General features: G+C 30.5%; 2 protein-coding genes across 2 annotated transcripts in view; one reads left to right on the top strand and one right to left on the bottom strand.

Annotated features, from left to right (window-relative positions):
- Positions 1-5,677, bottom strand: part of LOC144851133 (zinc finger homeobox protein 3-like) — an 84,564-nt gene extending 78,887 nt beyond the window's left edge. Inside the window, exon 1 of the mRNA XM_078708675.1 lies at positions 5,093-5,677. The gene's annotated coding sequence lies outside the window, so the exon portion shown is untranslated. The remainder of the gene's footprint in view (positions 1-5,092) is intronic.
- Positions 5,678-6,167: 490 nt separating this feature from the next.
- On the top strand, positions 6,168-11,722 carry LOC144851156 (thiamine-triphosphatase-like). Its single transcript, XM_078708714.1, has 2 exons — positions 6,168-7,030; positions 11,062-11,722. Exons 1-2 carry the CDS (start codon positions 6,523-6,525, stop codon positions 11,160-11,162), a joined length of 609 nt encoding a protein of 202 aa, XP_078564840.1. The 5' UTR covers positions 6,168-6,522; the 3' UTR covers positions 11,163-11,722.
- Positions 11,723-26,602: the final 14,880 nt, after the last annotated feature.

Below are 26,602 nucleotides of genomic sequence, written 5' to 3'. Positions count from 1 at the left end.
AGCTATACATTTTTTCACAGATCAGGGTTGGTTGAATTAAATTTAAACAGTGCTTTTAGCATTACAATTTACTGTTATATCTTGTGGAAGAATCTGTGCATTGCTCAGTAAAAGCACTGTGCATTGTTTCTAATTTAAGCTATTCTTGTTTCCAAAAAAACTAAAATCATCAACTTATGCGTAAAATAGAAAACAAATAAAAACTGAAATATGTGTGTAGACTAATAATTATTGTAATATATTGTCCACTAAATCCTATCTACATCTGCTAAAAATGAGTAACTTTTGTGTAAAGCGTTGGTGATAAATTGTTGGTAATAATAACATATGGCTAAAATATGTAGGTTTTTAATATGTTTACAAAGTATGTTTACTTGGAATAAAATGTACCATCAATATATGTTTCAAGGTCAAATGGGTTGGTAAAGTTTTACAGTACATCTTTTGTTACATGGCATTTCTTCTATTGTAGTAAGTTCATTGTTGAAATGCTTATAGGCTTTTAAATCATCTTCACTCTGTTCAATCTGTGCCCTCTGTAGTACAGTATGTGGTTCCATTAATGTAGCCACAAGAAATATAAAGTGATGTGGTTGTCTCAAGAAAAGGGAGCAATCCCTGTGCAGGCCAGTGTTGACCTCTGTGAAAAAGTAGTCAGGTTGAAACTCTGGGTCTTTTGTGTTATGGTACATCTTCTATTAGATACGACTTGTCTATCCCAAAGATACAATTCAGCTAAAGCAAGTGAAACGTGTTTGAAACTCTTATTCTGGGTGATCTGGTTTTCAATCTATTTGGAAAATTTGAAACTATATAATAAGCTAAGATACAAATACTGTATAATACATAAAATGAGAACTCAAAGAAAACACATAGTTATAATGACAGACTACCGAAAAAAAGAGCAATGGAAATGATTAACACATGTAATATCTACAGAAGCGTAGCAGATGATAATGAAATATATGATATGGTACAATATATACCTATGTAGCCAGGGAGGGGGAGGAAGGGTTGGTTGGTGGTTTGAGGGTTATACCACCATTGGTATTCCTATGTGTTGTAAAGTTTCTAAAATGTTATGCAATCTATCTGTATTATATTGTTATTGTGAAATTTATGCAGCAAGTAACAAATATTTCTACAATACTTTGCTCCATTATGGTGTCATCTGACAAAAAGCAATCAAAGAATATAATTTTCTTCCAATATTTTGTTTGCAATAGTTCTTAATTTTTTTATTCAAAACTAATATCCTACAGGATTAAATATTTACAAAAACGTTAACTAAGACCTGTTTCACCAATTATGTAACAGATGTTTTCAACATCAGCGTTGGAATCAAACATTTTGGAAACAAAATATATTAGAAAGGAAATTATTAAACATTCATTAAATGAAATAAACACACATTGTTATATTTATTAGTAGATTATTACCGAAAGCCAAATGATAAGAAAAGAGAATGGTCAAGTTACAAGTACGTTTCAAAATTGTTCAAACACAGAAAATGCTGCTGCCATCAGACAACTGAAACTTGTTCAAATTTATTCAGCCATTCACAAAAACTGAACACCACTAGGATAATAATTTTTTTAATATAATTTTCATCAAATCCATGTTTTTATTTGAAATGTCACTTCAATCATCATCTGACTTAACCTACAGCAAACATATTCTTTAAGGTATTTATAGTATAATAGTAATTATGGATACCAGATGCAGCAGATGAAGTGGAAGCATAATAGTGCAATTTAATTGTCATAATTTTAACTTGGCACATCCTAAGCAATCTTGTAAAATAAAGCATTTGACCTGTGTACCTAACACCTCAATGAAAAGGTTATTAAGGAACCAATGGGGTACGCAAAGGGTGTTTTAGAAGCACAAAACAATCAAGTTAATATTATACTATGAGATCTTGAGTCCTCGGCAAATATACACACATCAGCCACTATTTAAGAACTTACTGCGATTAAAAAGCGTATCTGTCATAGCTATTGTTTAACACACTTTCACAGGGTAGACAAGTCAAAAGAATTTACTCAAGTTAAATCCTGACTGTGTTTAGTGACTCTTAAATAAATGGAAATTCAAAGCAGGAGGCCTAGAAACTATAGAAAGGTGCTTTACTGCCAGAGGGAGGAATTCACAATGCAGAAACATAACTAAGATTACATGGTTTGTTAGCCAGACACTATAAAATCCTACTGTAAGGAAACTGATCGCTGAACTTATGTTTAAATGATATGATTTCTGTTAACAATATTTACTGATGTTTACATATAAACATTTAGTTGGCACTTTTAATAAATAATTTATGATGCTATTGTTTAATGAGATAATTCATAATCAAGAAAGATTTTTCTCAACACTTTATAAATTATAATAATAATAATTTAGCCTTAATTTTTCAAGCAAATAACTTTACTGTAGCTTTTCATATTAGACACTTTATTTTTTTTAAAATTATTTTAGCGATTTTGGAGATTATGCAAGTTTTGACTATGACTGTCCTGTATGTTTTATTGTTAGTTTCATTTACTTCAATTATTTTTGTACAGCATTAAAATATAATAAAGTAAAGTACTATATGTGTGTGGATATGTTATGTGGATATAATGTCATAGTAAATGTTTATAGTTGTATTGTTTAATAAGTTGTATATTTTTAGAGTTAATGTGAATGCAAACAATATATACAGTAAATATAAGGCATTACAAAGATTATATTTTTATCAACATTATTATATAGAAGATAAAAATAAAAGGAAAACTACACACAAGATATTAGAAGATGTTTATATTCGTAGCATTTAATTCTTTGCATAATATTTTATTCATACGAATCTTCCCTCGGGATATCTACCTGTTTCTGGTATGTTCCCTTGATGGACAATATAGCCATTAAGAGAAAATCAAATTTTGTTGCTAAATTAGTGAGAGAGCCGACTTCAAACTGATGTTAAAATAAAGAGCAGTTACCAAGTCAAATCAACATATTGTTAATGCTTTTAAACTCCATGCATAATTTATTTTACACTGTCCGATAATTTTTCTCTGAATGTGAAGCAAACAGTCTTAAAGATACGAAACATTCATTTCCATCAATATGGCCTTGACAATATGACCGATAAATATGTTCAATAATAACATCACAGTATAAGTACCTGATATAGACACTTGGACTGTAAACCACCTATGTTACTAATGTACTACATTCACATTAATGTAATACTCAATGTTATTACTGATAGAGTACATTATTTTGTGTCGTATTGATTTTGAAAATGTTCAATAATGTAATCAACTGTTATGAACATATGCTATTACTGTATACATTATTGCATTATTTTATATTGATTTGGACAATGATGTAATAAACATTTAAATCACATTATTTTGTAAACATTATCTAACATTTTTATAATATTCAACAATCATCATCCATGTGACTAATTTATATAGTGTTCTGTGTTAAAATCATGATAGTGTTATACCCTTATAATAAGGTGTTTAGTGTTGTGTCACATACTGTAGATACTGCCTATCTTTAGTGTTGTGTCCCTAAAATATACTGCCTAACTACAGGAGTTTGATTTAGTGTTCTATCTATACAGATAGCAGTGTACAATGGTTACAATCCACATGATTTAACCCTAAAAAGTGCAATTAACACTAATTAGAGTGTCCACTAAAGTTGCATGTATAACATGTGATAATAGAAATGTTCACTAAATTGAATAAAATAGTACTGTATTTTAAATGTGTTAAGGAAACTGCATTTTACTATAAAAATCATTGGAACAATATGAAACGTAAATATCCTAAATTCAGTGTACAATAAATCAATCAACCTGAATATTGGGCTAATATAATAATAAAAATGACATTTAAGCTTGAAATTATGAATCCTAATTAAAAATTACAAATTTATGCTGGTAACACAGTCTTTGAATAATGCTACTATAAATAATATCACATTTTAGAATTATTAACAAATGAATTAATCGTCACAACAGTTTCATTCAATATTTTGGACAATTCAACTGTATACAGTACACAATTTGTTTTAATAAATTATAATGTAATTATAGTATTAACATTCTGAAGTCAAATTTGTAATTATTTATTGATTATGCAATTTAGAAATTCTTTTATTGATATGCTTTAAAAAATATGAATGTTAATTATCTAACTAATAAATAATTTAGCGTTTCAACCATATACTGTATTACAATTTTAAAATTGAAAATTAATAAGAAAATAAGTTAGGATCAAGTAATATTTTTTGCATTGATTGTTGCTTTAAACAAAAATAAACAAACCAATGCAAGCCAGCTTAATTGGATGGCTCCTCAAGGCCTGGCTAACTCATGACTGCTTGCATTCAGTGAGTGTGCTTACCAAAATAGAAACACAGGCTACACCATGTAACCTAGACTGCTGCTATATGTTCTTAATTTAACTTTAGGCCTAGCTACGTTCTTTCTATGTGCTTCCTTAATCTATACTTAGGTATGCTATTATCTATCTTAGACCACGCATAACGCCTATCATTCTGGCCTAGACAGGTAACAACCTTGTCACCTTGAATTGGTTTCTGTGAAACTCTATATAAACAAACAATGCGTTGTTTTGCAAGAAATTTACTATAAAATAAAAATAGATCAACATTTAAAATCCACAACTGAATATCCTAACAAAAATATATCCAAATTCGGCAACTAAGCACGTACTTTGATTTGAGATTTGGGTACCTGTTGTAGGATTCCAACGCAATGCATGGATGGGTGCACAACCCTAGTAAGTATTAGACGATACTTCGCAAGTCAGGTAAAAACAACAAACTAAAACAAAACTAAGTTAGAACTTTTCAAAATCTACTATCCGAGAGTTGATCAGATACAAATTTTAATCTAGCCTACCTGGTATGAATCTGCTGTAGAACAATGCACACTTCACACGTTTTAAGATCCGTAGTCAACTAAGCAACGTTCCTAATTATCGGCTTCTAAGGCCGGTAATTAGCAGCTCCCAGAGCCGCGGAGAAGCAAAACATTTACCCTCAAGAGAACTAAACTTAAACTTACGTTTTCTGGAAAACCAAATAGCGCTGGAATACGAAACTTCTCCACTTGTTAAATATGGAAGTATTCTTCGAGCGACGAGGTGTTTCGCGCGTAATCAGTGAGATCTTCGGTAAGTTTTCGAAGAGAAAAGAGCGAGCGAATCATACCCAATCAGTCAGGCACGGCATAATTCGCTAATTATTTCCAAAATGGCAGAGAGCGCTGATAATCAATGGGCATGCGTAATAGGTGTAAGACAATTTACATATTCTTTCACCCACTAATGCCTACTGTCAAATATTTACTTTAGCAAACAACACCGCCCATAAGAAAACAATAATTCCAGCAATTGCTTAACAGAAATATAAACCCTTAGCAAAGGATTGATGAGTGAATAATTCCGTTGCGATGCTCAAAGCTGAGTGAGGGTGTAAATTGAGATCGGGAAATCCTCATCATTGAGACAAAAAACCAAGGTTAATTCCTCCAGCGAAAGTCACTGATGTGCTAACCTCATTTGCATAAAGCCAATTTCTACCCCAGACCCCATTTTGTCCTAATGCGCTGGAAAGAAAAACGGGTGTGGATCAATGGATGTGTAGTAGTACACTGCTACAGTGAAGTGAGTGGTGAATTCTAATAGCATTCAGCTTCATTGACTGTGTGAGTGGTGGTAGAGATTTATTTCGCAGAAAAACACGCTTGAAATAGCCGCAAAATATTGCGCGACGTCAACAGCGTAGACAGATCACGTGATTACAATATATGACCTCAGAAAACCTTATGAGTTGCAATAATCTCTTGTCGCGCATCCTAAGCATGAACTTAGTTTGAACTTAAGTATAAGAAACATATAATAAGGAAAATGGTGTGTATTTAACCGCTTAGAAAGTAAGCAATATTATAGAAATGTGCATAACGTTCATGCTTAAAATGTAAGCAATGAATCCCGCTAGCTGGATCGTCTTATTATAGCCCGTGCTTAATTACTTTTCCAAAAGAACGTCTGGCAATACTGGTCAAGGCCATCGGAAGTGACGTAATGGGGAAGCCACACATGTGTGAGAGAGACGAGTTGTAAACAAAAAAGGTGAGAAAGAGCGACACTCGTTTCGCAGACAGAAAATAAAATCGTTTGTCTTCAAAATAAACGGAACAATCGAGTTTCTTGTACTATTATCCATCGAAAATACGCATACATTAGCCAGAAAGAAAAATATAATTGAATTAAAACCTCCGAAAAAACAATTTTAAGCTCACTGAACGTAACAACTGTGGCTAGGCTAGGCATTTATTCGGCTGGAGGCGACGGATACGAAGACTGAAAACGTATAAGCCTAGGCTCGCTGAACATTGCTGTCGGTAGAGTAGGCCTAGGCCTAGATAAAGGCTTTTAAATAACAGAGTATTGTATTGAAAAGTAGACAATGAACGTTAGGAGCTAACAAATAATGGCTTTAGAAATTGAGAGAAAATTTGTAATTCACGAAAAGAGTGAGGCAATTTTAGTACAGAAAGGTGGAATAAAGAAAAGAGAAGTTTCTTTTACTGACACTTATTTTGACACAGCAAATTATGACTTATCTTTATCAGACACATGGCTGAGAAAAAGAGGGGATAAATGGCAACTTAAACATCCTCCCAAAGAACGCTGTAATAGTTTAACTTGCCAATATGTAGAAATAGAAACCAATCACGAAATCGCTTTGTATTTATCGCATCAATTCCCCGTTTTATTCAACCATTCTGAAGCAACAATGGTTGATATAGGCCAGTGTCTAACCGAGTTTGCAAAGTTTGTTACAAACAGAAAGACTTATACAATCGTTGATTTCAATGTTGATTTTGATAGAACCGATTTTGGATTTGAGGTGGGTGAGATTGAGCTGGTGAATTGCGATGATAAGCAAGATGTACATTCAATGGTAGACAAAGTTGACAAGTTTGCAGAGTCCTTAGGTATGATTACAGTTTGGGGGGGGGGGGGGGGGGAGGGAGAATGAATGGGTACATCCAATATGCTGAGAAAGGGTATGGGATCCTTCCCTAGCAAGCATTTCCTACCGTAGAAAACAATTTTGTGGGGTGGTGGTTGAGGTTGAGACACAGGTGGAGCTAATATATTTGCAATCCACCCTATCCCTCATTTACATAACCAATGCATTTATGTTGTTAACTTTGTCACAGAGATAGCAACAGCAGTAGAGCTCACTTGAAGATTCCCTCTTATGTAATCTTTATATTTTGAACCATTATGGGTGTGTGGCGCAGTGTGTTGGACGTTGGACTACTGATCGTGAGATCGCGGTTCGAATCCAACTCTGCCGCATTGCTTGTATCCTTAGACAAGATACTTTACTTACGTAACACCCAGGTGTATAAATGGGTACCCGGTTAGATCAAGACACAACTTTGCGCTGATTACTAGCTGCATTATGGGTGTATGTTTCCATACATTTTTGATGCAAAAATGACCAGGGTAATAATGTTCAGCGCGCTTAGAGGTTTCACAACATTTGGCGCTATATAAATCCAGGATATTATTATTATTATATTTTATTATTATAAAACTTTAATAATTTTTAATAAAATGTACTACATGTAATATATTAATATAGGCCTAAGTAATATATTATTCACTAAATAATTTTTGGTACACTGGTTTTTACTAACCTCCTCCCCTTTCATTATCATAAATCAATTATTACCATATTTTTTTTTGTATCATATCATATTTGTAATCCCAACATCAGTGTTATCATATTCAATGTTGTTTTTTATTTCTGATTTTATGTTTATAATTAACGTAGGAATTCAAACAAACATCAAATCTATTATACATCACAGTCTTCTATACCAACTGTCAAAAACTGGAGTTATTTTATTACCTCCGCCAAGGAGGTTATATTTTTCAATACTGTACTGTATTGACTTTTAAGTCCGCAGATTCTTGTAGAAATAAGTCAAAATATACCACATATTATATTTAGTTCACAGCGGAATTACACAATAAAAATATAAATTAAAAGCAAGATACGAATTCCATACAGAATTATGAAAACATAAAAACTACTTTTATAGTATCAGCGATGATATGATTCAAATTGGTTGGTGTAATCCTGCTAAGATTAAAGCATTCATAAAACAGGTTGTATGAATATATATGAAGTTAGAAGATTATAAAAGCATTATTCAGATATAATTCTCTATTTTATTTTTCCAATTGTGGCGTTTAATTAGTTATATTTTCTTAATATGGACATTTGGACACAACTATACACTGGATTAAATATTTAGCTTTGCTCTAATTAAAAAGTGTTCTAATTTCAAATTTCAACTATTTTTAATCATTGATGCATGAAATTATCAAATAATTTTGAAGGCTTACAGAGAAACTGTATCACTTAATCATGATATTGGTATTTGTAGTGTTATGCAACAAATGAAATAGTTTGAATAAAATTGTCTTCACCACCAAGATTCAAACTTGGATTCTTCTATTGGATATGCAGATACCATAAGCAGACCCAAAGAGGTGGGGGCAGCCAACTCGACAAAGCAATATTTAAGTTCAGAACTTTATAATGTTTAGGTCCTGGGCCCTCCTAAAGTAATTTCAAAATCAAATATCCACCAATACAGTATCTTATTGTGTTAAAACACGACTGGATAGCGTCTGGCTGTTCGTTCTAACACATGATAGTTATGTATCTTCTATGCTTTGTAAGCTATTTAAACAGACAAACTCTAACAAATTCCACCATGTTGCTTATTATAGTGTTATTGATAGATAGCATCATGATTAATACCATAAAAAACTTTGATAGAATGCCATCTTTAAGCTACTTTGTTTCACCTCATTTATTTACCTACCATCAAACTTCATTGTGTACATGGTACAATGGACGGCAACTCTTACAACAACGACCTGGTTTAACAATAAAAGAACAAAATTAACATGTGAAGACATATTCAACTACTTTGACACACTAATAAAGTAAATAAACCTACTGTACCTGGTTGTTGGTAATGGCCGATGCCTTTCTTTCTTTTTCTAACTGTATTCAACATGGGAGTGTCAAATATTTCTTAAAGGGGATTGAGTTTATTGTTGTACTAATACTGTGTGATTACTCAATAGGCCAATAACACAAACTTGTTTTCCACATTATACTTATTTTTTCCAAACATGGATTCATGTGCGCGAGTGGCCAAGCGGTTAAGACAGTGGAACTGCAATACCTTGCCATATCAACATCGGCAAGGGTTCGAGACTCACTCGCTCCATGGTTCTGGTGGTAGAACGAGTCTTCTCGGATAAGGACTATAAACCGTAGGTCCAGTGTACACATCTGGCTCATGTGCACCTAGTACATCTTTCGAGACGAGTAGGGGGTTACCCCGGTGTACTAGTATACACACAGCCACTATCACTCATCAAGAGGGCCCCTTGATCGTCAGCATACGCTGTTTAGGGTCACCCTCTATAAATAAGGTGTAATAAAAATTCTAAAAATAAATTTTTAAAATGGACCAGCCAATCAAGGTTGGATCCAGGATTTTGAAATAGGGGGTCGGTGATAAGCGATTTGTTGTGCATTCCTAGCTACCCCTCCATCGACTAGATCTGCCTATGTGGAAAATCTGGGCAGAAGGCCATCTCTTTTTAATGAATACCACATTTTCCATATTTTTCCACATACATGGAAAATATTAATTTTTTTTTTTAATTCTAAGATTTTCCAGGTTTTCAATGACCTGTCATAAATCATGTATATATATTGACAGTACTGTATTCTTAGGAGTTATAGTTTAAAAGTCAATTCTAAACAAACCAAGCCTACCTCATTTACTTCAAAGCCTTGTCGCATTTTCTCTCCTACAAGTTCATGCGTAAATGTTACTGTATAAACACACGGCTTATCTGGAAATGAGAAATCATGGACCGATATCTACGGATTTATTTTATATTTTGATGGCTTGATGTTTTAAGCCCATGTTTTTTCTGATGGCAAATTAAAGTAGGCCCATGTCATTGAATAATGAGTAAAGGAATAACTTAAGTTTAACACTCAACTTGTGTATACCTAGCATATGTTACGCAAAACCCTGCGATACACCAGATGAAATCAAATAAATTTGCATCACAAGGCTCTCGTAACCATAAAAAGAATTTGATAACATGATATGCTGATCCAAACTAAAAGAAAATTAAGCTTAATTTTATCTAGGTATTAAAAGGCAATACTGTAATAAAGTGGACTCATTAGACAAATGTAATAAGTATTTCAAACAGTATTGTAACACAATCCAAATATATGTTTGTGATAAATATTAACGGAAAGAAAGAAATTCTAAACTCCAATAATAATACCGAAAGAAAGAATAAAGTGTTAATGGAAAAATAAGAAAACCACACCAAGATTCGAACTTGGTCTTTTGCTTGATATGGCAGATAGCATACCATTAAACCACTAATTATGATAAAAACTCTAAATTGCCTAATGATATATTGAAAATTAATATTTAGTATTTAAAATGCAATATAGGGGAAATTTTCAACAAGGGGATTTCACTGTAGCCAACCCCTATTCAGGTGACATCTTTATAAATGCCCTTTTTTGTGGTTCCAGAAAGCGTCCCCTTGAAATGTTGTATATGTACATACCTAATAAACAGAGTTTAAGACAGTGCATACTACAGTAATATATTGTGGGTGTATAGGTATTTAGAACTGTATAATTATTACCAACAACAAATTCCAAAAATTTTTTTTTTCATAACGCACATTTTGCTGCTATTAAGCGTATAGGTAGAGTTTTAACAATTATATCCATTCGTTTGATTGTATGGAAGTCTGATTGTAATTAAGCCTTTAAAATGACATACAGTTTATACTAATGTATATTTGAACATTTTGAAATACCATTCATCTTAAGCTAATTAGCGTCTGACATTTAAAAACTCATCTTCTTCCTTTTTTCCCCCAGAATTTTCAACCTCGGAGCGAGTTAAAAGCAAAATGGAGGACTTCTTACAAAAATTCAGGCCAGAGCATTATAAAATATTGGTGGAAGCAAACATCTTATAAGCAAACTGGTTACTGTTTTCACTGCAGAATTTTCAACCATGGTTGTTCAACATCCTAAGCATCAAACTAGTACAGTTTTACCTGTGAAAGAAAAATTTAAAAAATAAATGTTTTAACACTTTGCTTGAGGGGACACACCATCAATGGGTTGGGTTGTTGGGCACCAATCCATATATTTTCACATTCCTGTAATATGTTTTTTTAATTCTCAAAATAAAAGTAAAAAAAAGAAGAAAAAGTACCTAAAGACTTTCCTGTCACAAAAATGTGATGTGCCCATATATGGACATGATGATGTCACATAACTACCATATTTGGGTATATCACACCATATTTGGGCACGTCAAACTAGTTTGATAGTGTAGACAGAGCTTTAGTATACTGTATACATTTAGAACAAAAAGCATTCCTATTTACTCAGATCATTTAATGTTTTATTTAAAGAAATGTATTAAAAAGAAAAAAAAAGATTTTTGATATATTAAATGTTTTGAAGTTTTTAATTTTTGACATTTTGTCCTTTTATTTTGAGTAAACTGTTTCTCGTGTTATAGTTTTGATCTGATAATAATTATTACATTTTAAAAATCTAAAGTAAGCAGAGTAATGAAGAAAAAAGTCTACATGTCAAACGCTTGCTTTTCAGCGTATAATTACAGTTTTCATTATATGTTTTAAAATCTGTATCTGTTGCAATAATTTATTACTTGTGATGTCCAATTTGATGAAAAACTAAATTGGATTAATCATTTATGACCGTTCTTTGGTAATAAAATACATCAGATACACGATAATTATGAATTTTAATATTAATTGATATTCAAAGAGTGATGTCGAATTCAAAATATCTTGTTTTAATACCATTATATGATTGAGCACAGAATCATAAATGCCGTCTTCATTTATAGAATTTTTAATATTTATATTTTAAGGTAGTTTATGAGATAAGTGGAAGTTGGAAGAAAAAAAGATAGTAAATGAAAGGAATCAATCAATGTAGATTTATATTTTAAAAGTTAAATAAACATATTTGTACTATTCACTGATAGTACTTAAAGGTATGTGCCTTCTGGGTTGTAGAGTGGGGTACAGATGCAGAACACCATTGTCATAAATTAATTTGGCTAACTTGGTTGTGGAAGATAAATCACCTTTGAAATTTGTAAATGTTGGACAAAATACACACACATTGTGTGATCTCTAACCTAATATTCTATAAATAAACATACTGCACCAGAGTTAAACAAGCATAGAAAAGAGCTAGGTTAAAACCTTAACCATAGGAGTTACAACGACATACATGCTTGTGTGATCAGTATGTTATATCCAATACAGTATAAACTTTCAGAGTTTCCAACCAGGTGAAATGGTTGTATATCATATGAAATTTTGTGTCTAAACGCAGAAAAAGCTAAATAACTCCGATAGACGCACTTTAACTCCGATGGAGAAAAGACTGTGTGAACATAGCAACAATTTTAATAATTTCAATAGTCTTAGCTAGTGTTCTATAGAATAAGCCAGCGGGGTTTATGAATTAATATATTGTGTCGCCATAGGATCCAGACCTCTTAACCTTTTGTTTTATTCCATACAAAATGAGTGGCAAACTACTAAACATTTAAGAAATCAGTTAATGATTTCAAGGTCTCGGACCTGGTATTCTGTGAATAAATAGACAGCGGTATATATGAACTCATATAGTGTGTCGGCTTATTATTGTCTATGCCCAACCATTCAAAAACAATTATAAAGTTACTGAATATGAAAATTTGTTAACAAAAGCTATTCATATATAGAGAAAGGTTGAATAACAACGTTATATGGTTGTGGAGTGGTTACAAAAACAACAACAATAGTGATAATCTTATCTTATTCATATGAACAAAAATTAACACAACAATATTTCAAATTGTGGACGCTTTTGGGTATTGTTCTTAATCACTGTGTGTGTATTAAGTGCGTATCTCATAGAATTGAACATTGCACTATTTGAAAAGGAATAAATCCTATAGAAATTATGCTCTTTAATATTTTCAATTATATTAGTTAGAAATTTGTAACATCATTTCGTAGCATAGCTAAATTCTACAGATGCCACCTTATTGCGTTTTATATTATATTATTATACTATATTTTTTCTCCAATTTCAAGTTGATCAAAAGCAATCACAGAGAGAGCATTCTAAAACTACCATGACCACTTCATACAGTACATCAATTTATATAGTGTCAACTTTTTATTATTTGATAATAAGACAATAGTCTCTAAGAGGATGATTCAAACCCAAAGACTTAGGAATTTTAACTACTTAATAATACCATAGTCAACAGAAACTATTCTTAAGCTCTTTCTACACTATCAAACTTTATGTTACAAACAAAAAATGTGATGTGCTCATTTATGGACATGCTGATGTCATATCACTATCATATTTGGGCATATCACTACCATATTTGGGCACACCACACTTTTTTTTTGTCAAACTAGTTTGATAGTGTAGATTGATTTTAAGTAAATTGCAAATTAAATTTTTTGATAGACAAGAAGAGGTGTGATTATACCTTTTTTATCAAGACAATATATTTACTTTTGACTATAGCCCCAGTACATTTATTTAACTATATTAGATTTCATTTACTTTAATAATTTAAGATTTTTGTTTATATCTTTATATACTGAGCTATTGTCCATTAATATATAAGCTCTGTCTACACTATCAGACTTTATGTGACAACAAAAAATGTGATGTTTCTTTATACCTGTATATACATGATGATGTCATATCACTACAATGTTTGGGGATACCACACTTTTTTTGTCAAACTAGTTTGATAGTGTAGACATAGCTTTAGAATCATTCACATCACAGATTTTTATCATTTTAATGACTAAAACATAAATGTTCATGAACTTTGATTTTGTACTTTTAATAATTAACAGTGGAACTATCTTAGATAATTTTTTTTTACAAAAAATTCCTAAAACAAACATCTGTAATGTCGCAAGAGTCTTGTACGTACAATTAGTATGTGATGAAAACAAGAATTTTATGGGAAAAGTTTTACCAAACTTTGACATAATTGTACTGAATACTCAGTAGCTTTATAAAGGACTGGAACCAAGAGGCTGAAAATCACTAGGCTAACGTTCATAGCTGTAGACCATCTCTAAGGCGATATGAACACCAGGCTACAGTGAGAGATTCACAATTTTAAAATAGGAGGAAGGAGGGACAAATGGCCTAACATATTTCTTTATCTTTTGGATTATATCTTCAAAATTTAACTAGCAGTAAAGCAATGTATATATAGTACTGTATTTACAAAATGTAATGAGCATTTGATACAATTTACATCATAGTTGGACAAATATTTCTAATATTTTTATCATCATTTACATCAAAATATAATATATAGACTTTCTTCAATACAAATGATATTTTTACAAGCAAAATGTTAAACTACTTTTTTTTAAAGTATCTCTGGCAAGATAATATTAGTATTTACTAATTGTAAAGGTTTGATGTTCTCGACAAATGACAATGCAAATGATTGATATCCATGAATCCTTCACATATATTTCACGTCCTGACTACTGTCACTGTGATTGAAAAAAAAAAATTCCTCGAAATAATAAAACATTATGATGTTGATAGGAAAGATTTTAATGAGTCTTATATTTTGTTTATTTTACCACGGCATTAGGATGATGGGCGACCAAATTGTAACAACAATAAAGCCAAATGATAGAAATACAATTGCCAAGGGGATGTGGGAGGGAGAGACTGCCCTAAGGGGAGATTGCTTGGGGCAAGAAAGGCCAGGGGAAACATACCAAGGGAAAACATTCGGAAGGCAACCTGCCTAGAATCTAAATGGTGATTTGTTATTACGTTAGTAATGTAATGTTTTGGTTTAGTTTTAAAATTACTGTAAGGTAAATGGGGACATCAGTATGCAACTTACAATGAAATTTAGTTCTGAATTAATTATGCAAGTTTAATAATGGTCCCCAGGGATTGTAGGTGGATATACATTTTGTGTAATTAATCCAGCAACCATGGAGACTATACGTAAATTATCCACCGTACAAATCTATGCATTAATTAATTTAATTAATTAATTAACTTAATTAAATTAATTAATTAACCTTCGTCCTATATCACGCTTCCTGCTAAAATATGTTAGTATAGCTGTAATGAAGACAAGATAGTGGAAATGAAATCTGAAATGTTCAAAATCAATAATTTGAATAAAATGGCGAGGATTGTACCTTCTTGTACTACGCTAGTGTTTGTGTGCTGTACAGAAACAGGTGTACCTCTAACAATCTTCTAATGGCTGATACAGGAGAGGGCCTAAACATTGCTAAAATTAACCAATATTTTAACTTTTTCTTACTGTATTTAAAAAAAACCGACAACAATTCTATGCTAACCAACTAAGAGAGAACTAACATAAGAAAAACCCAGAGGAACCAAACATCATCGTAACCTGTCAAGTTTAAGACCATTAAAAGGTCTGACTAAATTTTTGCTAAGATCACTGAGTAAAGCAATTATCTGAATAGGTGATTCCATCTTCAATAGGTATCTGTAATAGAAATAAGCAGAATAATGGAAACAAAATTCCACTTTAAACTTGTTTTATTGCATAATTGTGAGTATAGTATTTGATTAATCATTCAGATTGTAAAGTTATCCAGATTTTAACTTACATGGTTTGATTTCGTTTTTTTATTAAAATTTGCAAATAATATATATCTGTATTCAGAATACTGTCTTTAAAAGTATAATTGAACGTGGAATTTTAATAATAAGCAGAAGAAGTCATTTAATTACGCCGTAAAAATCTACGATTCTATTGCAGCATATAAATTGAATTAGCCTCTTACTATTCAATGCATGGTAACTCATGTCCGTATGTGTTTTAAAACATTCTAGAAGCCTATATACGATAAGAGCACCCTAATTCAATAATAGTCTTGACATTCTAGTTCTTTGCTTGGTTATTAATAAGCATTCACTGTATTGTTAAATGCCACTTGTAAAATTCAGTCTACAGAAAGAACATTTTTTTGCATTCATTCTTTATTGCCACCGGTAATAGGACTTAAGGTTATATTTTTGTGAAGATAAATTGAGACGAAGAAATTAGACGATTAAAAATATCTATGAATTTCGATGAGAGACATTCCGTTTTATCACGATAGATAAGTTTGAAAAGGAGGACGAGTTGAAGTTTAAATTAAGTTTGGAATAAATAAATACTGTAATAATATAATATTCTTTGTAATAACTATATGTACAGATAGATACACCAGTGTGTTGTAAATTAACATACCTGGTGGGAGTCTACACCCAAGTTAAATAGATAGATTAATTAATAAACCAATAATTTGTTTATTTATATAAAATGATATACATTAAGTAAAGAGCCCACAACTCATTTTTGTTCATCTTGTTTTGATATGTTATCTATTTTACAGCACAAGAGGAAACCATAGTCCAATGGCCAAACACAGAAGTGGGAAACTCATAAATTTAATTTGAATTGTACATGTGAGGGTACTATGAAAATAATAAAATAACGCTTAATTAGGCACGACTTGAAGTTGAAACGTCATTCGTTTTTAAACGTTTTCTATTAATTGTACATGTTGTTGATAAATAAATGTAAATAACAAATCAGAATATACTGTACTTAATTGAAAATATTACAATAAAATATAAATATAATAAAAATGATTAACATTATATAGGCTAAGAGTTCAAATATCATACAACAGATTTATTTGTTTATAGCCAGCCAACTAAGAATTAATTGGAATTAACCCAATTGTACAAAGTAGTCTCACTTAAAATACTTTCTCTTCTAAATATCTTACTCATATTGTATGGATTATTGTGCATCAGTAAATAAAAGTTTGTCATACATAAATCACTCTTTCAGAAACATTTCTTGTCAGTATTTTAATAACATTAAAAAAGTTAAAAGGTGCGAGAACTCTGGAAGGCCCGGCAGAGGTTAAAATATCCCATTTACATATGACCCATTCCACATGTAAGGTAAATACAACTTGATGGCTCAATTACATTTACTGTTCCTGTTTATATAAAAGTGCAATATATAAAATGGGTAGAACGAAAATATCACTGTACACTTCTCCCTAGAGATAACATTTGTGACAAGAATGTACACCCATAACCACCTTTAGGCTGGAAACATTTTGTAAAAGAAAATAGACTTTAATGATTAAGAATATCCACATCAAAAGTGGTATTGGCCCAGCAGTCCATGTATGCGCTGGTTACATGTGTGGCAACAACCAGTGTGGATTCAGGATTTTGAAATAGGGGTGAAAAAGGTCTAACAGGGTGTAAAACTAAGTGCTGAACTTAACTTAATATCTATTGCATTATACTTTTCCAAATTAAAGAAAAGGGTGGGGATCTTCCTATTGGATCTTCCTATGGGTAAGCATAGTTACTATTCTTGAATGGGGGTTCTTAATTATAGAGAACAAAAGCTATTGATTATGAAATAGTAATACTTTCTATTTCTACTTCAACATATTTCAGTAAGCACGTCGCATCAAATGGGTAAGTTTCACTTATAAAAACCCTATACATGAAGTTTATAGGATAAAATCTTTCAAGTTTATCTTAACAGCAGCAGGGGAACATACGGCAACTGTCAAAATCAAGGTCATATTTGATATAAAAAAAAAATTCTCAAATTTAGGTGAATGTCACTGATGTTATTTCCTCTTTCCTTGTTAGGCTTAATGTCGTCAACGGAACGTGCACAAACGTTTCGGGAACTTATTATACCTTATTGGTCACATGATGCTTCCCTGTGAATACAAAAACATTTTCAGTGAATTGTGGTGAGATTATCTCAAACAATATACTGATGACAATGTTTTGTTATATACCATGTACAATTTCCTCATAAAATGGTAGACCTACAAAACGTGATATGATATATTTCCTTGTTGTTTTATATAAATTTATTACATATTACAAATGTTTTTTTAACATTTTTTTTTTTTAACTTTCTAAGTGAACAATTCCTATTGGATATGGTACCTCCATACTCTCATATCAAAGCAAATCATTTTCTTTTCTATCTATGCATATTCGGTACTTTTTATTTTGGATATATGCCATTTATATATACTTGACCAACAAAGATAGGCCTATTCTCAAACCTTCAGAATCATATTGGGCAGAATGTTTTTTGATGGAATCTACATGTGAAATCCCAGGTGGGGGCAACAGTAGTTCAGTTCTGACACTTCTATTTGGTAAGAAACTTATTTTTTTATTATTTTTCATTACCATGCAAGCCTTCAACTTTTTTTATATCATAAGTATTAGTCGATTCATCAGATTTTTCCAAGAGATTTGCGCTTTCAAACCTTGAAGAGGGAAAGGGTTAACGATGATATCTAAGCATTATTAGAGATTAAATTTAAATTACCTATTTTTAACCTCTTGTATATATTAGTCACCAATCAGCTAGCACCCCAGTTGGAACATAGACACACCACTGGGAACCCTAATTAAATTAACCAATCAAGTCTTTCTTTCTACATCATAAGCCTTCTGCTTCAATGAACCTAATTACGAATTTCAATTAGTGTAGTAGGACAACGGACATGCCCCAGGCAGGTACCTAGGATTCAAAATTGGTTTTCTTCAGGTTTTTTTTTTATTAAACGTGTTTGTCTTATTGTGAATACTGCTGTCACTGACCTTTAAAAAAAGTTATTCCCTTTTAAAATTATGATTCATATCAAAGGATTAAGTTATGTCATAAAACAGTCAAATTTTCAAGTGTTTTTAAAAAAGTTTTTCAAAAGGAAATGTTAGTATCTGGGATGGTATAAATCATATGTCACTATCATAATTAAATTCAAGCAAAAATCTATCATTTAATACTTTTATTCTGGTATAAGAATATAAAATATTTAGCTAATGGGTAAAAATATGACATTTATGACCAATTATAGTCTCAGGGTACACAAAGATTGGAATATGCTAGCCTAGATCAGGTTAGCCAGTAAAACCCAAAATAAAATAGTTTTAACTGGAAGAAAAAAGAAAATATTTCTATGAGAAGAGAACAAATGTAAATAAATGCTGTTCAACCTGTGCAGGTAGGCACTAAAACGGTAAACACTCAAAACATTACTCTACACACATTACAGTAAATAAGGAATAGGAAATATTTGTTAATCTCTAAAAGTCTGAATCACTTTTTGTTGTTTGCCAGACAGCCTGTAAGAATCAGCCGTCAACCAATCATTTACCTTTAATTCTAACATGTGATGATAGATTCAATCTGAATGCAACCCACTTCATAGCAGGTCTGTTGCTTTTTTTAAACATCAGTTTTCTTTTAAATAACAAACTTTTAACAAACAATTTACCGCAAGATATTAAGTAGAAATGATAATGGGTTTTAAGATAGTTTTTTTTAACGATGCTAAAATTAGGATAGTAGTGGCTTTGGCATTTTTCATAATGATGCCAACAGAAACACAAGAAATATCTTGTATCAAATTACATATGCCTTCATTCATTTTTGAATTAATACCCATTTCTGATTGCTCTGTCAATTTATTTCTATGTCTCTTCTACACACGTTCTTCAAAATCAGGGTGACAGATATGAATATTAATATGCAGAAAATTTATTTTCACATACTAGGAATATATTTATAAATGTAACCTATATATTTAATATATTCTGTACAATATGTGGAATAATTATGCGGTAACCTATTAATAACAGAATTAAATAAAATATTAACAATTTTTTTTTTTACTGCAATAACAGAATATTTTCTGTAATGGTCCCAAAATATCTTTAAAAACTTAAGAAGCCTTAAAAGAAACTGTTTAAATAAAAAACATTTAATTTATTTGACAAGATTCAACTCAACATTTCTAAATTAAAAACACAAGCACTTATCACACAAATGTCATACAATAAATACTACACATTTGTAACTAAAAAATGAATAATTATTTATTAACAATACCTTTTTATCTAGGATATTTTAATCTTCCATCTTACAAAAACAACCTAGATTTTAAAAATGTTTGATGAGATAGCTTTTTTCAAATGCTTTTGTTTCATTACCTATCATTATGGTAGTTTCATTTAAAAGAATGTACTGATACTTAGAGCTTAAAGTCACAAGATATAAAATGAAATATAAGAATGAAAAATAAAAAGAATAATACAGTAGTATATAAATTATAGAAAGAGAATATTGTATTAATATAGTAGATAACGGTTTGTATAAAAAAAAACTTTGTTAAGTTTGCTGTGTTAAAACGATATTTCATGGTCATACAAACATTTGAGGGATGTACATTCATTTAATTTCATTACAGAATTATAAATATAGAAAAAAAGAAAGAGGTAAACAAAAAATGGTATGATGTATTAACAGGGAATAATTTCGCCAGTGTAGCATAGCAAAAAGCTATACAAAACAACCTTTTCGCTATACATTTTTAAAATTGTGTAGCAAAAAATACAAAACTATGTTTCTCGACTCAAAAATCAGTTTGATTAGCAATATTGCTAAACAAAATTTTTAAAAATGTAATTTTCCCCTGCAATGTAAGTGCTTGTCTGATTGGGTAATTGTTATCTTCAATATAAAACTACATTGTACCTATGCCATAACTTTGATATGTTCCATAGAATCTATGCAGTTGGTACAACATTTCAAACTTTCCACACTTTGTTCAATGTATACTTACTTAAATAAGAAAATGTAAAAGTACAGTACGTCAATACTATGAAGTCTAGGTAACACCTTGAGAAAATGTAAAAAGGTTATCACTGTAAATTCTCAATATAATGGATATTGTATACCAACTTTTTTCTGCATTATGTAATGCGTGAACAATTACCAAATGACATTATGAAATGTTATCAAAAAATGTGAGATATTTTTCACAAATAATGTAAAATCTTGGTGATAAGTTACTGACTAGTTTTATTTACACAGATATGTAACAAAAGTTTGTATCCTATTTCAAAATGCTACTATCAATAATTCATACAATTTATGAAATTCGGAAAGAAAATAAATAATTAATTCATTAATTCCACGACCAACATGTAATTTTGAATTTGAAGAAAAATAATTTGATATCAAAAGTTGAAAGCATATAAATTGTATTAGTGATTATACAGTATATAGCCAAATTTGCATTGTAATTTGGCATATTAATATAATCTATTGACACATACTTCGTCTCAAATATTCCGCACTTTATAGCCCAAAGGAATGCTGATTTATCAAAGGAATAACACCTATCCACAAAATATGATAAGAAATTATGCAATTGCCAAGCTTGCTTAAATAAATTAGTTAATTTTCATTAAGAAGATATATTAGAGTGAGTGAGAAGTTAGGATAATCGTAGGCTTAATAATACCTTCATTTACCCCCCTTCCCTTAAAGGAAACGAAACACCTAAGTTTTGTGTCTGTTATATAGATTATCATAAAGGCAAAATGTCTGAACAAATCATTAATTCAGTTATAATGTATTAATGTTTGGTTTAAAATGACTAATAGAACATGTAATACTTTGATCTCATAAGTGTAATAATACAGTTTATGAACCACAAAGATAATTTATTTATAAAGAGAAAATGTCTATTTTCTGTGGGGTTAAGGTTAGACTAAGGCTTATTTAAATTGTAATGTCCAGTTAATCCACAAACATGCCCTACCGGTCATCGACTTAAATATAGTGGCATAGTAGCTTGGTGCCTGACTATCAATCCTAGGTTCAAGCCCTAATGAGTACCATTAAGATTCCTTATAATAAAATAACATTTTGATCAAATTCAAAGTGAAAACATTTCTTTAATTTATTTTATGGTCAACAGAGAAATTGCTGATCAACCTGCAGGGTAATATATATAATATGCAAATAATAAATTTAAATATATGGTAGACGCAAGATATAAAACTGGATCAGACATTTGACCCTTGAAAACTAAAGCTATTAAAATCAATCAGGTGTAGTTATATGTAGTAGGTATAATGACCTATACCAATCAATGCAATACTTCAGATATAGAAGTAAATGGAGAAATAATAGATAATGACATTTAAAAAAATATTAAAATTACTTCTTTGAAAAGTACTCCTTATTTGGTACTTGCTTAAAGCCCTGTCTACACTATCACACTTTATGTGACAAAAAAATGTGATGTACCCATGTATGGACATGATGATGTCATATTACTGCCATATTTGGGCATATCACTATCATATTTGGGCACATCACACTTTTTTTGTCAAACTAGTTTGATAGTGTAGACAGAGCTTAAAAGCATTTTAAAGTCATGAAGCAGTCAATGAGGGGGCCCTTTACTAGAGAATATGTGAGCCCTAATGACAAACAATGTACCCATTGAAAGTCCTGAGCAGAAAGAAAAAAGAACTTATAAAAGAACAATTTACTTCAAAAAAGCTAATTTAAATGCCATTTTACATACTGTAGAAACAGGATAAAATATATGTAATTGTGTCTTGTACAGCATGTATAAATGCTACATTAAAAGTCACATTGAACATTTGACATTTATAATAATAATTCAACTCAGTATAGAATTATTTATTCAACAAGACAGAAAACTTTTGATGACAAAAAATATGTACTATTGATTTTTCACATATATATGCTTTTTCACATTGTTTTATCACCTTTTTCTTGTATCAATATATACACAAAAATTTGGGAAACTATGATTTAACTTATCACACAAAATATAATCTCTTAAAATATTTGGTTTTATTTCATCTATGATATAATATTACTCCGGTGGGAAAATAAGGATATATATTTTATGAGCATTTTGCAACAAAAGAATCAGATTTCTCTAACACGAAAAAAATAAAATGATAGATTATCTTGTATTTCATGATGAGAACCCACTGTGGATTTTAATGTCAAGATTTTTTACTTAAAAAGTTTGAACAATTAGTAAATATTATTTTCGATTGACACGCTTGAATGAGCAATCAGAAATTAGGTTATTTTTTCTGTAATGTGAACGTATAGTTAGTAAATCAATTATTTTATATATTACTGTAAAAAAGTATCTTTCACACTTAATTTATTTATTTATTTTTAGAGTTTATCTTTAATTTAATGTGATTTGTAGGGTGATATTCATAGATTATCAATCAACGATGTTGATTTATTTCATATGTTGATTTTAGACTTCATTTTAGGAAAAAGCATTTCTTTGTTAAACAGTGTCTAATAAATTTATGGGAACAAAATTTAATTGACAATATGAGTAATTTGATATTTAAATTGTTATTCAATATTTCATATTTAATTTCTCTGATTCTGTAAAGTCATCATAGAATTGAAAAAGAAAGTTTTTTGTGAGAATTCAAAGAGCTATTAATTAAATATCTTTCCTAGCAACCTAAGCAAGCTGCACAATAAACTTAAAGTGATTTAAAAGTTCAAGAAATCGGGTGTGGGCAACGTATGAATCACCGATCATCAACGCAATTATCCTTCATGTTAATTAGCTTAATTATGCGAGAAAAAAACACAGTTTTTTAACAGCTGAAGTTACTAAATACTTATGTGCTGGATTTCCATGTCAATTCCTGAAGGATTACGGAAAATTTACACAGATTTTCAGATTCATGGGAAATGTTTTGGATTGGGACAAACACACTTGAAAAGATAATAAATAAAATCATGCTTTATAAGATCCATATGAGTTAAATTAAGGTGCAACTTACAACTGACATACTGTTTTTAATACAGGTCATAACTATTTAAAAAGCTTTTTCTTAGCTGTAAGCTAGTACTACCAGTGTTGGAAATACACCTGTAAATAAGTTCACAATATCTCTTTCAGAGCAGCCAAACTTTGCTGGTTTCAGGGGCTGTATGTGGTCCTCATTTTTTAAGTTGGAGCTCCTTCTAAAATAATATCTTATACTAAGTGAAGCTTAGTATTTTGGTGAATAAAGTAAAGAGAAAGAAAGGTAGAACACGTAGAAGATAAAAGAAGGAAATAATGAAAAGTAAACATATAGCTAACATGAAATAAAAAGACAATAAATAAAAAAAGTAAATAGAAAGGAAGTCCATGTTTGAAAATAGAAATGGATAGAATTATGGAAAATGAAGATAGGTATAAAAGATAAATTATAAGGAAACTAAAAAGATAAGAAAGAAACGGACAAAGATTAGGAGTAGGAGAGAGGAATGATAAAATAAAATATATTGGAATATGTTTAAGACAGTTTATAATATAACTTGAAATGAACAATACATCAACAATAATTTAATGAAATCACTAATGACTTTTAAAAAAAATTGTCAGCCATCTTGATGACAAATCAAATTTATCTTCTGAACTTGTAATATTTCAATAGAAATGTCATAAAATGGAAAGATTTTGTGAAAAAGACAAGAACAAAAACCCATAAAACCATCCATGTACATCTACATAACTATCAACAAGAAAAAGAACAAAAATTAATTCTGTGTAGGCATTCACATTAAAATATATTATACAATGGAACAAGAGAGATAATCTCCCCAGATTATAACAATAATAAAGAGAAGATCTCATTCTTTGTGTAATTCCCGCAACCTGCTATAACTATTTTTCTTAATTGTGTTACATTTTACCCAAATAAAGTGAGTTTTTAGGGGTCGAGTTCAACGCTATGATTTGCATAAATGGTGTACAGACAGGATTATTTGGTGACTTGCTAATTTTATTACGGAATCATTTTTTCAAAAATAAAATTTACACCAATGTTATAATATTTATTCAATATTTTGGCTTTGTTAAGTTTTCCCTCATGCAGATTTCAAGGTTATATAAAACTTTCAAAAATTAAATGTAATAAGCAATTGGATAGGAGACACAGGCTTAGGCCATGAGTAATACAATTATTATTAATATAAGTATATATGCATATCTGAACAATAATGATTATACTATTAAATAACAGTAAATGAGGCAATATAAGTTTAACCGCTATAGCCTAGCTACAATACCAAAGATTCAAGATTCCATTTTATTTATCAATTTAAAATGGAAATAATATGAGTACATTTTCAACATTAAATTCTAAAATGTATATTAATAAAATTATTACTATATAAAAATATTTAAGCATACTATATAAAAAATAGTCTAAGCATACTTGTGTGCTATTGTGTATGTATGTACATTAGAGAATGGTACTGTTCCATTGTACCATATTATGGATGAATGAAAGTAGATACTTGACCATACCATAAAAACCCCAAATTTTGAAAAACCCAAATAGTCTTTAACTGTAAAGCGTTTGCAAGTCCAAGTTGGAATTTTGGTTGTTGCAACATTACACTTTTCAAAGATCCTTACCATTTATTTACTTTCACCATATTGTTTGGCATTTGCCTTTAAAATACTCTCATATACATATATAATTTTCAGTAAAAGCGTAACTAACATTAGCATAATCATTTTGATATGGTTTGCAATTAATATTGCTTTGACTAATATAAATAGAATGATTCTGGCTTATTTTTATGTTCCACATCAAAGCTTATAGTTCATTAAAAAGCTAATTATGAAATGACAAAATATCTCATTAGAAGCAACATAGGAATTAAACAACTGTCAATTTTTAATAGCTGTTTTTTGCTATGAACATTGTATATTGTTGGTATTGACCTGGGTTTATTGCTATGGACATTTACTGTTGCTAAGGAAAGTAGTTGACCTGCATTTATCGCTATGGAGATTTAAAGTTGTTGCTAAGTAGATGACCTGGGTTTATAGCTTTGGACCTTGGTGTTTTGACCTGGGTTATTGCTATGGAGATGAATACTGTTGACCTCGATTTTTAAATTGAGATTGTTGTCAAGTAGTTGACCTGGGTTTATTGCTAAGTAGTTGACCTGCTATGGAGACCTATGTGGTTGCTAAGTAATGACAAATAAAATTGTTAGACAATTTCCATATACGGTCAATTTTTTGGATTTGAAAATGAACTCCAAAAAAAGCTCATACTGTTGTACATGTTTTGACAACTATTATTTTTGTTTCATATTTTTGAAAGACATTACAACACATTATTTGTGAGTCATACAAATGAATTATTGCATTACGTCAAGTAATATGTCTATCAAATGCTCATTAAACGAGAACTTGGAGCTTTCCCATAAAACCCTGAGGGAATAGATTACTGTGACGGGGATATAATCTCTTCATTCTAGGCCCTGAACTGTTCCCAACTAACCTTGTTGTAATTTTAAATGTCATTTGTAAATTAAGATTTGAGAAATCCAATTAAATAATTTGATAAAACCCCTGATAAGCAGACCAGGATAACCCATCACACAGCTGTATATGGTGTA

This window comes from Antedon bifida, chromosome 8 (genome assembly GCF_963402885.1).
Source record: "Antedon bifida chromosome 8, ecAntBifi1.1, whole genome shotgun sequence".
Classification (NCBI taxonomy): Eukaryota; Metazoa; Echinodermata; class Crinoidea; order Comatulida; family Antedonidae; genus Antedon; species Antedon bifida.
Note: the sequence above shows the minus strand (reverse complement) of the source record. Positions and strands in the feature narration are given on the sequence as shown.

Excerpts from the sequence above, each read along its gene's own strand:
- LOC144851156 (XM_078708714.1), top strand. The coding sequence starts at position 6,523 with ATGGCTTTAGAAATTGAGAGAAAATTTGTAATTCACGAAAAGAGTGAG. Across the intron at positions 7,031-11,061 it reads CAAGTTTGCAGAGTCCTTAG|AATTTTCAACCTCGGAGCGA; the intron begins GTATGATTACAG and ends TTTTTCCCCCAG.